At 38.4% G+C, this 11,569-nt stretch overlaps 1 protein-coding gene across 1 annotated transcript in view; it reads right to left on the bottom strand.

The window, feature by feature from the left end:
• Positions 1–2,396: 2,396 nt before the first annotated feature.
• Positions 2,397–11,569, bottom strand: part of LOC111872569 (cytoplasmic aconitate hydratase) — a gene marked incomplete at its 5' end in the record, with an annotated part of 23,646 nt that continues 14,473 nt past the window's right edge. The window contains 6 exons of the mRNA XM_023866616.2: positions 2,397–2,865; positions 3,664–3,811; positions 5,286–5,471; positions 7,449–7,571; positions 9,462–9,609; positions 10,136–10,272. Of these exons, the coding sequence (XP_023722384.1) occupies positions 3,698–3,811; positions 5,286–5,471; positions 7,449–7,571; positions 9,462–9,609; positions 10,136–10,272 (708 nt within the window). The remainder of the gene's footprint in view (positions 2,866–3,663; positions 3,812–5,285; positions 5,472–7,448; positions 7,572–9,461; positions 9,610–10,135; positions 10,273–11,569) is intronic.

Genomic DNA, 11,569 nt, shown 5'->3' with positions numbered 1-11,569 from the left:
AACCGGCGATTTTTTGGGAGGGAGCAGTAAAAAAAATGCTGGTGGTATAATAGCATACTTTCTTACCGACAGGGCAGGTGATATGATAGCATACCTTCTTACCGACCGAGCCCTCGGCACTGGCTGCAGCATTTTTTTGGTACGAGAATTGCAGCTGTCCACCGCGGCAGCAGTGGCTGTGTTGCCCGCCAATAGCATTGAGTTGCATACCCTTGTTCATTACGTTCATTACTGTGTTCACAAGAGCCCGCGACTGGTCCTTTTCCTTAGCCAGATCAATCCGGTCCATACCACCCCATACTGTCTCTTTCAGGTCCATTTTAATATTAGCTACCCACCTAGGTCTTGGTTTTCCTAGTTGACTCTTTCCTTTTGGCATTTCCACCAGTATCCTATATGCATTTCTCTTCTCCCCAATCCTCCTTGACCTGCTCACTCTAATTATACTGGGGTAGAGTACGAGTTATGAAGTTCCCATTTTGCAGTTTTCTCCAACCTCCCATCACGTCATCTCTCTTTGGTCCAACTATTCTCCTCAACACTCTGTTCTCAAACACCCTCAGTCCATGTTCCTCCCTTAATGTTAGAGACCAAATTTCACACACAGGCAAAATTATAGTTTTGTATATTCTAATATTTATGTTTCTAGACAGCAGAAGAAAAGACAAAAGGTTCTGCAGTGAATGGTAGCAAACATTACCCAAATTCAATCTCTTAATTTACTCCTGAACAAAATTTGACTTGTGCGATCTCCCCCCCCCCATATGAAGAACCGATAGCTTAGTCAGCAATAAGGTTAACTATTATGATGGAGTTTTTATTCTTACAGTGTTGACTATTGAGAATGAGTATGGTCTTATGGGATGTGACTTCATGTGGTTCAGAGATCTCAGACTCTCATCTGCTTCTACTGGTTTGCTGCTTACCTTACTTTTTCATTCTGAAAATTGAGGCTATATGCTCTTCTGAAAGCTCTGAAACTTCTGGCTCTCTCAGAACTATACAGCATTAGAAGCCAGCATACCATACACTTCAAGATAATTAGGACTGTACCTACACAATTACTAGTACTACTACTACTGCTACTACCACTACTACTACTACTACTACTACTACTAACAGACGACACCATTTACCACATTGCTTCTTGCACTCAGTGAATAATTATTACATCTTGTTATTGTGAAAGAACTTTCATGAACTAGCTTACTTGTATGCAGAAGATTGGGGAATAGAAAATAGGGGAAAAATGTTGACACAACAGTCTCACAGAGAAGATGCTGCCATAACTAACGAACTGTAATGGTGTAAATTGACCCATGAGCATTTTCTATTTTTCTAATAAACCATTCAAAATCTTGTTCTCAATTTCCATATAATATTTTTGTTCTTTTCACACAATTGAACACTGACTTGTGGTTGTAAGTTTTGAGGTATTCACGGCGATGACTATGAAGAAAGTCGTCTTCTGGGTTTTGGCGCCGTGTATTCTTCGCTTTGGCTGACGTTTGGAGGAACGTATCACCTCCATCTTCTACCTTTCTTCAAGACTTGTGGTTAATTATACTCTATATAACCTGCCTTGATTACACAGCTTTGGTCCCTACTTATTTTTCGATTTATGGAGGAAAAAGTTGTGCTGTAAGAATCACCATTTCCTTTGCTATTTTGAATACCTTTTCTGTCACTACTCAAACACTGTAGCATATTCAAAGATTCAGTAACACTGGAAGAAAGTTTGTTTATTGAATAACTGTATCTGACTATAGAATAACAAGAAAAACAAAAAGACAGGCCTAAAAAACAAATCAGAGAAATCTGCCTTACATTATATTGGTAGCATCCATGTCAATCGAGTCTTCATAAAATATGAATGAATCAGGATATGCGGAAAGCAAACATACACAAATGTGTAACATCTCATGTTCTCTCAGTGGTGATCATGGATAATAACTTCTTCTAGGATATGACATGTGTCTGGTAATGACTTACCAACATTATGGATGAACAGTATGGCCTCCATCTCCAGAATTCAAGACGAAGTCTTTCAATGTTAGATCAAGTGTTACATACCATGCCTCTGTCCTTTAAGGAGTTATACAATGCACTGTATCTGAAGACTAGTCACTTTCAAACTCTGTCTAGTGGCAGAAGGATTTAACAGTTTTCCTTTTGCATCTGATTATTCATCTGAGGTATAATTCTGGCTGACAAACATGCAATTTAAAGGGTATATGCTAATGGTTAAAAGGAAATTATATCCATGAACATTTTGTAAATAATAATGGATGTAAGGAAAAATTATCAATATGAAATGTAATGAATCACCTGCTGTATTCTGAAGCTCTTTGTAATACCAAGCTGTGTATTATAAAGGATAGAAAAACTACCATCGCTCTTCCACATAAAAGCACTTTTATTTGCAACATTTCTCTCGGTAACATTGCACATATATAAAGCACATTTTGAAGTACCCATACTGATCTTTTAAATCAGTATTGATTAAACACTCTTTCTAAGCCTGATTTTCCTGTGTATAAAAATCCTCAAGATTCTTCTCACTGCCATAATGACAACAGACCCCTGCATTAACAATTTGTGACCCCAAATAAAAAAGTATAACAAAAGATTAACCTAGACCAACCTTTATTTATAACAGTTAATTTACAGTAGATAAACCCTATTTTACAACACAACTCCATTTTACAAAAAAGAATGTTTTAAGCAAAATCATTGCTATCCTCCAAAAACAACATAACTCCAAGCATGTCTCTCCATCATGAACCTTCTGACTGCCTCTCTTCTCGCACATAAGGCAAGGAAGACAATGGAATTGTCAATTGTACACCACAAATACCCAAATTTCTGAAAGAAAACAGAGAAAACAAACTATAACGTAAAGAACACAATATCTGAAATCTGAAGCCATGTAGTTCGTCAGATAGGTATCTATCTAACAAACTGCTAAGCATCACATTTTGGGACTGCAGTATTTTTTTTATTGCTAGTGGGGTGGGACTAAGTCCCTTGTACTGCGGCCACTTCTGGCCTATTGTACCAGCCCCAGATGATAGGTGAGGGTGATTGTGGAGCAATTGGTGGAATGAAGATTGGCAGGGGAAACCTAAGTACTTGGAGGAAACCTGCCCCAGCGCCACTTTGTCCACCACAAATCCCACTTGACCAGACCTGAGACTGAACCCGGGCCGCCGTGGTGGGAAACCAGCGACTAACCGCTTGAGTTATGGCATGGCCCGGACTGCAATATTGCTACTATCATCATATCTTTATGCCTTGAATCCACAAAAACATATGTGTTCAGTTCCTTCACATGCAAAATCTCAAGCAAAATTTTTAGAACCCTTATTTACAGACCAGTTCCACTACTTCCCAATTTGTATGTAGTCCAACAAACTCTCACAATGTCAAAAGTTAAACATATTTCTCTAATGACAGACCTGAACAGAAATATCAACCTGAAAAAAATTTGAAATAAATTACAACTACATTATTTTTAGGTTGGATTTGTGCTTAAGAGTATGGAATGAAACAACAGACTATTTTCCAATTACATGTGACTTACTTCTGTTAAAAGAAGAGATAACTGAGAATCACATAATTTGATATGAATCACTTACAGTCCCTAACTAAATGCTATCTTACCAGAATGTCATGCTATAAATCTCCTTTTTGTGGCTCACTGTAATATTCTTCGTATCATGTAGTTCAAAATTCCACCATGTCGGAAGTATGTAAGATCTACTTCTGTATCAAACCTGACAATAACCTGGAAACTCCTTCCATTATCAAGCTGCAAAAACATGAAGCAAAACAAATGTGAAACAAGTCTCTTAGAACACAACTGCTTACATCTCCAGTTCCTAACATTTGGAATGGGCATCCATAGAGAAGAGGAGGCAAATTTTTAGGAGACTAAATTTGTGTTCTTTTATACAGTACATTTCCAATTATCCAAAAACAGATTATCCAATTTGAAGCTTATCTATGCATCACTTACATGTGTGCAGAGTACATATAACGTTATCTCAGTCCATCCACCTACAAGCATCAAATGGCTCAAAAACTGTATCATACTGGAAATTTTACAACAAACTGCCAAGTCATTCAATTTTCATTTAGTTGTGACAGTCTTAACAACCACTCTACACAAAGACCAACATGCATTTCTGCATGTAGCTTGAGTATAAGTTGCTAAATATGTACTGGAACAAAAACAGTTTCAAACAGAAGCACAAAAAAATCACATACGCAATTTTTGTTCAACATACCTTACCCACAAGTTCTACGGTTTTTGAGAACATTAAATGAATCAGATGTTCTGCAAACATTTCCATATTTCTACATTCACGTCACCACTGTCTTTGATTAAACCATGCTTCTTTTGCTGTTCATTAGCACAGTTAACTGCAATTGTACTATATGTTCCTTTATTGCAAACAACTTTTAGCTGCAGTCTACAACCTAAATATATTGTATTCAATATACAATTGTCATCCAACTCATTTACATACATAGATAATGTTTTACAAAAACATATAAAAGGATACAGAATACTATTTAAACTGTATTAAATTCTGAATCTCTTGGAAATTCAACAAATGAAATATCTTGTTTCTGGAATAACCTGCAATACACACATACAGAGCAGAGTTCTCACCTGCTGTCCAAAAACATAAAAATTAGAATACACAAAAGTATAATTTTGCCTGTGGTTCTGTATGGCTGTGAAACTTGATCTCTGACATTAAGGGAGGAACATGAACTGAGGGTATTTGAGAACAAGGTGTTAAGGAGAATATTTGGACTCAAGAGAGATGAAGTGACGGGAGGTTGGAGAAAATGCATAATGAGGAGCTTCATAACTTGTACTCTTCTCCAAGTATAATTACAATAAGGTTAAAGAGAATAAGATGGGTAGGATACACAAATGGGGCGAAGAAGAATGCATATAGGATACTGGTGGCAAAAGCCAGAAGGAAAGAGACCACTGGGAAGACCAAGGCGTAGGTGGGTGGACAATATTAAAATGGATCTCAGGGAGATAGGATGGGATGGGATGGGAAGGACTGGATTGATCTGGCTCAAGATAGGGACCAGTGGAGGGCTCTTGTGAACATGGTAATGAACCTTAAGGTCCCAAAAAAGGCTGGGAAATTCTTAAGTCGCTGCAGAATTGGCAGCTTCTTAGGATGGGCTCAGCTCCATGAGTAAGTAAGTACACACATAAAGAGCTGATTTTGGATTAAACAGTAACCATGTCTCACCTCAACTGTCAACTCTTGCAGAGGACGAATATCCTGTGGGATCTTGATTGTGTATTTCTCCTTGCCAGTCAGACCTAACGTATCAGCATTCTGGCCTTCCAAGAACTGTAGAGGAACTATTCCCATTCCAACTAGGTTGGACCTATGGATACGCTCATAGGACTCTGCTATAACAGCTCGCAAACCCTGGAAGCAATTAAAGTCTCCCTAAGATCAATGTCTGGTAGCAGTTAAGAACAAGAAAGTATATTTTCTATATTATGGCATGATGTTTTTCCATTATTTTCTCTTGCAGTCCAAAGTTTGGTGGCCCATAGGGTTGTCAGACACCGAGGCTCCCACATTTTCTAGACAATCAGCTCAAAGATGGTGGTGAGGTCAGCCTTATGTGCCAGCCACCCTTTATCCCAGGAAGATTCCATATACTCATTTCTGTTAAGAGGCAGAGTCAACCCCTGGGCCATAGTGCAGCTGGAAGGATTAGGGCAATTGAAGAAGCCAGTGAACTCCTCGGGAATCGAACCCACGACCTTTCGTCTAGCAGCATAGTGCCTCAATCAACTACACTACCGCGCAAACCCTCGCTGTCTTATATTGAGTATTCTTATAAGTATTAAGTTCTTATGAAAAGCTATCCCTGTAGCAGGTCGTGAAGGCCCACAGGGTTGTAAGACGTTGAGACTTCCACATTTTCTCTATACAACTGCTTCATAGATGGCAGTAAGGTTGTCAGCCTTATGCGCTGGCTGCCCGTTACCCCCCCAGGAAGATTCTTGGTACTCATTTCTGTTAGAGGCTGAGTCGACCAAAGGGCCATAGTGCAGCTGGAAAAGAAAAAAACTCAACAGGACTCTAACCTGTGACCTTCTGGTTTGTAGCATAGTGCTTCAACCGACTATGCTACCGCTATGTTCATTTTATAGTGTAATTTTTCTGTTTCTTAATATGCTTTACCTTCACATTACAATATACTGCATATGGAATTTATTAGACGTTTCAAAGCATTACATTTTCGTAATCCCAACACATAACTAAATGAGTCAAAACCTAAAATGGCAACACAAATTTGGAACCTGTATAAGTAAAGTACAACATGTGTGCCCCACATAATATGACAGATACCGAAATAACAGTCTCAGTTGAAACACCTTTCTTTCTGTGGTTACCACAATGGGGATTACTTACATTCTGTAAATTCTTATATGACTGTTATGTTAATGAATCTTTTGTGTTCTAATAATAGTATTTTAAACTTACTTCAGAATCATCCTGTCATAATGAAATGGATGCTAGACAAGATAAAGATGTTGCAAACATAAAAAACAAACATGAATCTGAATCAGAGGACGTTAAGAGCACTGATGATGATGATGATGATGATGATGATGATGAAGGCAACAGCAGAAGCAGCAATAACAGTAACAAAGAATAAACCTTTCTGGGTAGTGATGCCATGCAGTTAAGAGAGAGCCTAACTTTTCAGAGCAACATATCACCTTCATTTTCGGTGTCAAGTAAGCCATGCAAGAAGCCAGGAGAAGGCAGCACCAAGCTTGTAATTATAAATCTACTTTTTTTAAAGACAAGCTTAAGAATTCACCACAGTTCGGCTTAGATTTTCCAAATAAGGTTCTTCTAATATGCTTGACAACACAACATCCACCTAACATATCTAAAATGCATGCCTATCAACCTAGGAAAACTTAGGTAAGTCTTGCTAATTTAGGAAGACCTATGTTAAGTACAGCCAACCCAAAAGTCATTAGCACTGTCAACTGTCAACATTATAACATATTCAGTACCACTGAAACAATAAAGCAATTCTGGAGAAGAAACATGAAAATGAACATGACATCCGACTCCATAACACACTGGAATACCAGGACGTGTCCACGAAATACTCAGTTCAATGCATCATAAAAAAACAATCTAGTTCAAAGCTACATTAAAGTCGAGTTTTGAGAAAACACTTCAGAGGCTTGCTATGTGCTATGTCTCCATCTTAAGGCCCCTTGTGTCATTCAACTTTAATGTGGATGATTTACTGAGAGGATGTTAATGCAAATCACCTCTTTTCTTAGATTTTATTAATTTTATTTATTACTAAATAACCTTCATCAGCTTGCCTCTCTATCTGTTGCATGCTTACAAGTAAATGCTTACAAGAAGGAAAGGTCCTTTGGCAGCCCAATCTCTTGATGAACCTGAGCCATAATCCTTACCCACCAATGCTATTAGTGGTATTTTGTCTTGTCTGTAGCGTTCAGCAGCATCAAACACGTCCATCTGCAACATAAAATATCTTGTTAAAATGTACATGTTGTCTCAAGTGCATGTACTGGGTGATTCTATATTACTGTCAGGGTTTCCATCATCTATAATTTTCAAACTGGAAACTACAAAATAAAACTGCTTACAGAATATAAAAGTGTAACTCAAAAAGTTTTATTACTTTAGTATCAATACTGCAGAATGCTAACAACTTCAACATGCACGCCTTTCATGGCATGTAAGATGTCCAAAATTATAGGCCATGGAAACCCAGACAATAATTTAGAATCACACTGTATGTCAATTCATATACACACAGTGTGTGGGAACATCCCACATATTACCACACATTTCTGCAATGCTCGCTGTTCAGCTCACTTTTCACCATCACGCGCGCTAATCAATCACATTGCTTCAAACGTTCGCATTTATACAGGACTTGCGGCTAGCCCACATCTACATCATTACGCGCGCTAGCCAATCAGAGCTCAGCAAATTTTCGCTCCGCCATCGAGCATCATATAAAAGGAGTAGCTCTGACCCGGCATCTTCAGTGTATGATCAATCTTCACTCAAGCTACATCCACCAGCACACTTCGTCGCCTCTTACGACTCGCAGGGTCAGTGTGGAGGCGGGTATACCTCCACTGTGACCCTGCAAGTCATAAGAGGTGACAAAGTGTGCTGGTGGATGTTGCTTGAGTGAAGATTGATCATACACTGAAGATGCCGGGTCGGAGCTACTCCTTTTATACGACGCTCGATGGCGGAGCGAAAATTTGCTGAGCGCTGATTGGCTAGCGCGCGTAATGATGTAGATGCGGGCTAGCCGCAAGCGCTGTATAAATGCGAACGTTTGAAGCAATGTGATTGATTAGCGTGCGTGATGGTGAAAAGTGAGCTGAATAGCGAGCGTTGCAGAAATGCAATCTCCAATCTAACATTTCTTGGTTTGAACTTTCACTGTATTCAGTGTATAATTTTTATAGATCCAATTCCTTCACTCTGCTGCTTCCCTTATTTTAAGGTTAAAAGTGTGGTGAAGTAAAAGTATTTGAGAACAACAAATCAAAACCACATTCACAACAATGTTAACTAATGATTTAATTCAAGGAATTCTTATTATTATTATTCAGTCCAGTATCTTTTAATTTTCAACCTCTTATTTAAAACTTTAAAGATACAAAACTATAATTTTACTCACTATTCTGTATGTGTATGAAATTTGGTCTCCTATCTTAAGCGCAGATTATATAGACTGAAGATGTCTGAGCACAAAATTCTGAGAATATATGAAACCAAGAGGAAGTAACAAAAGGACAAAGAAAATTAAATAATAGGAGACCTACGTGTAGATATGAGGATATCATTTTGTCTAAAATATCTCTGAGAATTTGTCATGTCTTGAGAGGACAGTCTTACAGAAGAAAAGTACTGAGTGACTAACAAGATTTCCTCTATGGTGATTTTGGTTCCCGCTTGATGCTGAAAATAGAATGTAGTTACTTTCAACTCGCAATGTAATGATATACCCCACTGTCTGACGATGATACATTTTCAAAGGTGATTCAGACTAATAATAATTTTAAAATAGAACTTAAAAGTAACAGGTTGGGAGGATGTGGACTGACTTCAACTGGTTTATGATATATTCCACAGGTAGGATCTTTTGAGAAGCATAATTATGAATTACTTGATCAGCTGGGTGACTACAAGCTTTCCATGAAGGATCCTTACTCTACTGGCATTAGTTGTAATACAACATATCACTCAGCATGAAATTGCAAATCGCAAGTTTCTCTCTGCATGTGAAATCGCAGAAACCATCGCTTTCCATCCCTTCCCTTTTTACAATTAATCTCGCCACTGTGCACAGAGTGCAAAGTGTACAGATATTTAACTCACCATATCTTCTGAAGGAATGTGAAGTGTTCTTGGTGCAGCTTGCCCAACAAATTTGTTGACCAAGCGGATGTTTGCAAATGTGCCACGTGCCATCACGGCATCATTTCCTCTTCGTGAACCATACGAGTTGAATTCACGGGGAGTCAACCTGAAGTGAAAACAACTATCAGAAGTCTTATACAAAGCTCTTTAAAATTTTCTAAAAATGACTAGCATATTCTCATGTTTTGGATCAAATGATAACCAATAATCTCATTGACCTGTACGCAAAGACACAAGAAATGACAGCTGACTTGTGTATAATTCTTTACGTACTTCTCTTTCCTGTTACAGTAAACCATCAACCAGCATGCGGGATATATCCCTTGAAAGAAGCATGTCTGGTGAATTTGCACTGGATGAATTTAATGGACACAATGACTGGAACGGATATTTACAGTGTTACACATGCTGAACAAAACAAACTAAATTGGTCAAACCAACACACACAAATCTCCAGCCCACAGCCTAGTCACTATACTGACTGAGCTATATCATCTCTTATATTAATTATAAGTTTCATGTGAAATGGCCAACAGTGAGTGAAAATATGATTTTCTGTATAATTATACTCTCAGCAACTGCAATAATTAAAACCCAGTACACAGTTTATTGCAATGCCTTGGAGAACGTACCCTCTTGCTGCGAGATATCGAGCAGCCGGACTGTTGCGGGCAATGCTGCCAGCTGGGGATATGTGATCAGTTGTGACAGAATCACCCAAATACAATAACACTCTAGCTTCTTCAATTGCTTCAATAGCCGGTAATTCCTGAGAAAACAGAAGATTTCCAAACACAGAGTCATGCGTAATACAATACAAAAAAAAAACAAACAAACAAACAAACAAAAAACAAATAGGTATATATAGGATGTTAATTGTGACATAAAAGTAGACACAGTAAAACCTCACTAATCTGGTTACAGTTCATCAGGAATGAAATAAGAAAAATGAAAAATTCTGTTCACAATTGAGTACATACTTTAAAAGGCATATGGGATTTAGGAGCAAGAAGACTTTCAGACTGTGCTGAGGGCAGCTGGAGAGACTGAAACCATGTAAGTGTTTTTATGTGATTTTTTGCTGTTTTTAGGGCTATCTTTTGCTTCATTAATCTGGATTATCACTTAATCTAGATGACCTCTCCCGCATGGTTAATACAGACAAGTGAGGGTTTACTGTATATGGTTAAATGCGTTAAAAACTGAAATAAAAAATGCAGTCATTCCTAAGGTTGTGTACAAAATATAAAAACGTCTACAAATTTACTTTACATAGCATCATATCCCACATCCTGAAACTTACTTTCAATATGAGACCCATATATTAAGCCACATCCTCGTTGCCTCATTCACCTTGAAAATTGTGACTGAAATATATACTGAAACATTGGTACTGTTTCAATACATGAATTCGTTAAACCCTAAAGGCCATAATTACACATACTGGCTATGTGCTTCACCCTTTTCTTCTTGTCATCAACAGGTCAACATTGTCACAAACTGCTATTATCATCCACATATGTACTGTAACGTGTTTGCGTTACTGATCCCACTTCTGACACCAGTGTAACGTGTTTGCGTTACCGAAGACGCCGTAGAGATGGTTAATTGGGTTTATTTAACAATCTACAAATAACGGCTACAATTAATTATCTCACAGTTGCGGGGTTTCACACTTTATAACCCTAATCGCATTAATCTGTTAACACTGTTGCGGGGTTTCACGACTTATAACCCTATGCGCAAATCAGTTCACTCTGTCTTCAGTAGTAACACGTTGACAGTAGGGGAGCTTTGTATCACTGTATCACACGCTCCCAATTACACAATTACACACACGTCCGGTTCTTCTTTCCGCGACGGCTGCTATACTCCAACTGTAGTCGGCTGGCTGTTACTTTATAACTCGGAATGTCTTCGGCGGTAGCCACACTGGAACTCGAACTGATCGATACGCACTGTGCATCCACTTATATAGCTGCAGTGCTTGCCTGTGGCGTAATGAGTGCCACGTCACAGTAGGACGTTGATTACGGTTACGTTAGCGTTGCGCGTTACGTCACCGC

Source organism: Cryptotermes secundus, unplaced genomic scaffold (genome assembly GCF_002891405.2).
Source record: "Cryptotermes secundus unplaced genomic scaffold, Csec_1.0 scaffold1045, whole genome shotgun sequence".
Taxonomy (NCBI): domain Eukaryota; kingdom Metazoa; phylum Arthropoda; class Insecta; order Blattodea; family Kalotermitidae; genus Cryptotermes; species Cryptotermes secundus.
Note: the sequence above shows the minus strand (reverse complement) of the source record. Positions and strands in the feature narration are given on the sequence as shown.